Genomic DNA, 6,229 nt, shown 5'->3' on the forward strand with positions numbered 1-6,229 from the left:
TGGCATCAAAATTTTTGACTCTCATGGACACCCTCATGGATCAGTGCAAAGCATCCCAATCCTACAGCATACACAAATGGCAACCTTAAAGACCATCTTAGACGTTCTGGCATTAGAGTATATACGTGCAGACACATAGGCATGGTGGTGCAAGTGAGCAACCAATAGGAGTCGAGAGTTAGGGGGTGTTTGGATCCCAGGACTAAACTTAGTCCCTGTCACATTGAATTTTTAGATATCAATTAGGAGAACTAGACACACTGTTCGCCTAAACGGCCGTTTAACCCGTTTAAACACCGTGTAAACGCTACACGGTGGTGCGCCGTTTCCGTTTAATCACCCGTTTATCCTGTTTAATTGGCCGTTTAGCCCGTTTAATGGGACGTTTTGCCCGAATAATGACTAAACGGTAGGTGATCGACTGTTTATCGTTTAGCGTTTAGAAAAATACTGACTAAACATGAACTAATTATAAAACTAATTACATAAGTTGTGGCTAATTCGCTTGCCAGCGCCGTGTACAGGATGGTATAGAGATGTGGTGAAACTTATTCGTGGATTTATTGGCGCACGAAAGAAATGGATATCGAAAATCTCTTCCTGCCGGTATAAAAAATGATCTTAGCCACATCACGAAAAGATCAACACAGTAGAGTTTGTGAGCCTTCGACGCCATGCTCTCTGTGACTGTGTAAATTTCACGAACTTAGCTTTTTGGATTAAATGTCACTTTAACGTCGATCATATACTTTTACAGTATTGTTATCTTATCGTACGATCTGTGTGTTTTTAGTATGAAAGTTTAGCTGTCTCGTAGCAATGTACGGGCACGAACCTATTTACATATATAGTCAAACCTGTGTGTACATGATTATATGAAGATGCAGTGGAACTTATTCATGGATTTATTGACGCATGAAAGAAATGGATATCGTAGAATTCTTTCTACCGATATAAAATATTATCTTAGCCGTATCACAAAAAAGTCTATACAATAGAGTTTATGAGCCTGCAACGTCGCGTTCTCCATGACTGTGTTAATTTCACGAACTTTACTTTTTGAATTAAATATCACTTTGACGTCGGTATTTAATTTAACAATATTGTTATCTTATCGTGCGATCCGTGTATTTTTAGTATAAAAGATTTAGTTATCCCATAGCAACGTACAAACACGCTACCTAGTTTCTTAAAAAAAACAACCTACAACCCTTTATAGCTCTCTGTACTAGCTATATATTTATTTACATACATGCCACTCATCCCTGGTGGATAGATTTTATCACAAGTAATCTAACCAGTATGCTAGTTATAATAATTTTATAATATGTTTTACAGTTAATTATATTTGCAATTATTTTCTGGTCTAGTTTCTAGAACAGTTGGTGCCAACAGAAAAAAAAATTACAACACATTTATTCCCGATACTTGACACCTATAAAGGACCTTCTTGTATCTAAAATAAGGGTACATATTGTTACCAAAATTTCGGCATTGCTAGAGTAGAAGCCAATGGCTGGGTATTGGCCTATTGGGCAGAAAAACCCTTTAAAAAAATTAGGAGTACCTAATTAAGTCATGTTGCCTGTACGTAGTATTTCTTACATATGCCAAAAAAATAATCTGTATTTCTTCGAAGGCGCGCTGCTTAAAAAATATAGGTCAAAGTAGCATATTTGAGGCGATATATATATATATACTACACACATATCCATGTCAAAAAGACCATACAACGTATGTCATGCTTACACACCTTCATCTTTCCACCATCATCGTCTTTTCAGGATCACACGCTTCGACTTTTGATGTCAGCAGTGGCCACCCAGCTCAATTCAACCACAAGCTTAAAGTTCCCAGTGAACTTTGAACGTAAACCCAATAATTAATGATGAATGCTTACACCACCAGCAGCACCAAAACAATTTCATTGACTGCCTGAAATTTATGCTACGGCGGCGCCTCACGAATTATTGGCAACTCTAAATACAACATGTATATATATCAAATGGAATCATATACTCCTATTTACTGTAATACTTATACTAGTAATTCGAGTAATTTACAGTGAATTATCGTCGCACAAAATGCAAACGGCATCAAGCACACCAATATCAATCAACACAGCACACACACGGGAGCTGGGAGTGGGAGAGATCAGAGATGAGACTGAGGCCTGGTTTAGTTTCTAAAAATTTTCAATCTAAATTATCACATCGAATCTTACGGCATATACATGGAGTATTAAATATAGATGAAAAAAAACTAATTGCACAGTTTGGTTGGATATCGCGAGACGAATGTTTTAAGACTAATTAGTCCATGATTAGCCATAAGTACTACAGTAACTAACATGCGCTAATGATAGATTAATTAGGCTTAATAAATTCGTCTCGCCAATTCCAGACGAGCTATGTAATTAATTTTTTTTATTAGAATCCGAAAACCTAAACCAACATTTTCGAAACATCCGATGTGATGTAAAAAATTTTCATTGTGAACTAAACCTGAAAGTTGCAGCAGATCGCGGGCAACAACGACTTATCTCTCGGGCCTCAGTCGCTCAGGCCGCCGGCGACTTGGCCTTTGCGGCGAAGCAGGCGGCGGCGCGCTTGCAGGAGCGGTAGAGGCTGGGCATGGACAGCCACTCGGCGAGGGCGTCGCCGAGCCTGCTGGGCGACCGGCGCCGGGTCCGGCGCACACGCACCCTCCAGCGGTTCGACGGCGGGTCCATGGCGGCGGCGTACTCGGCCGGGACGACGGAGGCGTAGGGGTCGGAGCCGCCGGCGCAGGAGCGGGCGAGCAGCGACGGCGGGAGCGGGAGCGGGAGCGCCTTGCTGTTGTTGCCCTTGGAGTTGGAGCGGTTCCGGGCGGGCGTCTTGGGGATGCCCGGGCGGTGCTCCCACGAGAAGGGCACGGCGGAGGCGCGCAGCGGGGAGGGGAGGAACCGGTGGAACGGCGACGGCGACGTCGGCGGGAAGAAGGAGAACGGGGAGGTCGGCGCCTGCAGCAGGGACGGCGACGGCGAGTGGTGGTGGTTGGGTTTCCCTGCCTGGAGGAGGCGCCGGCTGCGGCGAGGCGTGGCTACGGCGGAGGGCGGCGGCGTGGGGCGCGACGGTGAGGTGGGCATCGGGGCCGGCCTCTGGTGACTGCTGGTGCCGTGGTGGTGGTGGTGGTGGCTGGTTGGGGTGAGCTGGGGTCGGTCGGTTGGTCGGGCTTTTATGCCTGCGCGCGGGGCCGGGGAGGAGCAGCGGCGCGGGTTTGGGCGTCGAGGCAAGGAATATTTTAGTACCCCGCGTCGGCCACGTGGATGCTTTGGGTTGGTTGCTCCAGTCCAACGTGGTAACTGAGCACTGTGGTGCTTCAACAGGCTTTGAAGATCCATGGTTTTAACTTTTAATGTGTATTATTTTGGCTCAAACAGTAAGTTTTGCCTTTGCCCATTTGGCCCCACTAGTCTTTATTGTCAAGCAGTGGGTGACGAGATGAAAATCGATCCTAGAATTGGCACCACTAACGCGGTCAGGATCGATCCCCACTGACTCTTACTTGGGTCTGCATTTGGCCTTTGACCGTCGTGTCATCTGAATCAGATGGCCATTGGGTACATGGGGTCTAGTAGATTCAGGTCATCGAGTGTGTTTGGTTCATGGTCTTCCAGGCAAAAAATATATTTATTATAAAAATATATTTCAGCTGCTGTTCCAGCTGCTTCCAGAGTTCCAGGTCTGTTGAGCTGCTTGTTCCAGCTGCTGTTGCGTTTTTGTTGAGACAGTGCAGTTTTTTTTTTTTGGTTGCGACAGTGCAGTTGTTGGATGGCTATATATAGATCATAGTTCTTTCTGAAAGCTAGGGCCGCAACGGGCAGCCGAGCAGACCCGTTATCTTTCATGTTTATGTTTATATTTATATATAGATCATAGTTCTTTCTGAAAGCTAGGGCCGCAACGAGCAGCCGAGCAGACCCGTTATCTTTCATCTTTGTTTATGTTTATATATAGATCATAGTTCTTTCATTGCTACCAATCATATTTGAAAAATCTCGAGAAAAATGTAGTACTACAGACTAAAGTTGCTTTATTAGTTTGTTTTACTTGCGTCAGACTTCCATGACAACAGTTCTGTCACCTCCCACTTTGAGATGGAGAAGACGAGGAAGGCAGGAAACGACGAGGCGGGTGAGGCAAAGAAAATTGAACACTTTGGGGGTGTTTGGTTCTCTAGTGGCTCCTAAAATTTATGTCACATCGAATATTTAGATACTAATAAAGAGCATTAAATATAGATTAATTATAAAACTAATTACATAGATGGAGGCTAATTTGCGAGACAATTTTTTAAGCCTAATTAATATGTCATTAGCACATGTTTACTGTAGCATCGCGTTGTCAAATCATGGACTAATTAGGCTTAAAAGATTCGTCTCGTAAATTAGTCACAAGTTATGTAATTAATTTCGTAATTAGTATATATTTAATACTCTATGTATATATCTAAACATTCGATGTGACAGAAAATTTAGACGCCCCTGCAGAAACCAAACACCCCCAAAGTAGAAGTAGGAGTAGGCCATCATCATCAAAGGGAGACGAACGGAGTAGTATAGTACCACCTCTGTTCTAAAAAAAAACAATTCTAAAACAGTGTCTTATTTTAATACATTAAGTTTGATCAATTATAAATATTTATAGTCTCAAATTAATATCATTAGATTAATTATAAAATATATTTTTATAATAAATTAATTATGAAATATATTAAAGCCGGCTAAAACTAATTTGTTGTGAGAGAAAAATACCGTAAGTTCAAATGAACATGCCCCCAAGCAGTTTGTCAGGCATCCGATTTTGGCCTCAACCGATATTGGACATCTAGGACTATTACCTGGGCCAGGCAACTCCGACAAGGAGGAAACCAAACAGAGCCTTAAAAGCCTTAAATTCGTGTTCTTTTCTAGTTACGGCTCTCTGAACTATCTTTAAACTATTGTGTTTCTGTTAAATTATTAATGAAGATGAGGAATGTATTGATTCATGAAAAAATACAGCCATGATCCAAATAGCCCAAAAGTACGTGTTCATGTATCTCTGATTTCGTCTAGCTAAGTAGCTAACAAGATGTGTGGTGGCAACACGGCATGTGTGGTGAATGGCATGGATCATGGAACTATATACTCCCTCCGTATTCAAAATACTAGACGTTCTGGACCAACAGCCCATTTTCGTATAAGCTGACCTTATGGCCTCCCGATGGAAACTTTGGACGCGAATGCCCTTGGCCATGCATGCGCCGCCGCTTCCGCTCCCGCAAATCCTGTTGCTCGTGCGCCTTCGGTCGTCGCCCGCATTGATCGCGCGTCGTTCCTCGCCCTCGGTACTTGCAGCAGAAGCACGCGCGCCTCCTCTCTTCGTCTCCCGACGCAGCCACGCCTCCTCGCTCCTCCATCGCTCCGTCTCGCAGAAACTCTGCCACCGCCACCTTGTTAGGGTTTAGCCTTCGCCATGGATTCCTACCGGTGGAGCCTCGATTGCTGCTCGGAGGAGGTGCTCGCACAAGCTCGACGCTCGCCAGTCTCCGCGGACGTCGCGCCGGTCTCCGCGGACGTCGTGCCACACGCTCGCCCACGGTCGACGCTCGCCGCGCACACCGTCTCAGCCTCGCTGGTGGTGTCGGACTCCGACGAGGTGCTGCAGGACTCCGACGAGGTGCTGCAGGACTCCGACGCAGTGCTGCCGGACTCCGACGAGGTGCTGCAGGACTCCGACGCGGTGCTGCCGGACTCCGTCGAGGAGGTGCCGGACTCCATCGAGGAGCTGCCCGACTCCGACGAGCTGCTGCCGAACTCCATCGAGGTGCAGCTGGAGTACGATGCGGTGCTGCCGGACTCCGACCAGCTGGACGAGGTGGTGCATTGTCCTCGCTGTGGCACGTTCCATGCCAGCGGCGTCTTCAGAGAGGAATGCTACCAAGCTCGCCACGAAGCTCGCCGGTGTGCCCGTTGTGGCCTCTTACATGAAGACTACGATATGATAGCAAAGTGGTTGGACTACCTGGACAAGTTCGACTGTGAGATCTACATCCCAGATGTCTCCAAACTTCAAATGGATGGTAACACCATCATTCTGCCAGAGCACGTCATCAACAAGTTGGACAAGATCAGAGATGCAAAGAAGTTGGAACTTGCAAAGCTCAAACAAGATGCAAACAAAGAACAATAAGGTACTACATGTCT

General features: G+C 45.5%; 2 protein-coding genes across 2 annotated transcripts; one reads left to right on the top strand and one right to left on the bottom strand.

Moving 5' to 3' along the window:
- Positions 1 to 1,428: 1,428 nt before the first annotated feature.
- On the bottom strand, positions 1,429 to 3,204 carry LOC136473944 (uncharacterized). Its single transcript, XM_066471562.1, has one exon. The coding sequence runs from the start codon at positions 3,125 to 3,127 to the stop codon at positions 2,561 to 2,563; it is 567 nt and encodes a 188-aa protein (XP_066327659.1). The 5' UTR covers positions 3,128 to 3,204; the 3' UTR covers positions 1,429 to 2,560.
- Positions 3,205 to 5,498: 2,294 nt separating this feature from the next.
- On the top strand, positions 5,499 to 6,027 carry LOC136470140 (uncharacterized). Its single transcript, XM_066468089.1, has 2 exons — positions 5,499 to 5,900; positions 6,016 to 6,027. Exons 1-2 carry the CDS (start codon positions 5,499 to 5,501, stop codon positions 6,025 to 6,027), a joined length of 414 nt encoding a protein of 137 aa, XP_066324186.1.
- The last annotated feature ends 202 nt before the right edge of the window (positions 6,028 to 6,229 follow it).

The sequence above is a fragment of the Miscanthus floridulus genome, chromosome 8, assembly GCF_019320115.1.
Source record: "Miscanthus floridulus cultivar M001 chromosome 8, ASM1932011v1, whole genome shotgun sequence".
In the NCBI taxonomy this organism is placed as follows: domain Eukaryota; kingdom Viridiplantae; phylum Streptophyta; class Magnoliopsida; order Poales; family Poaceae; genus Miscanthus; species Miscanthus floridulus.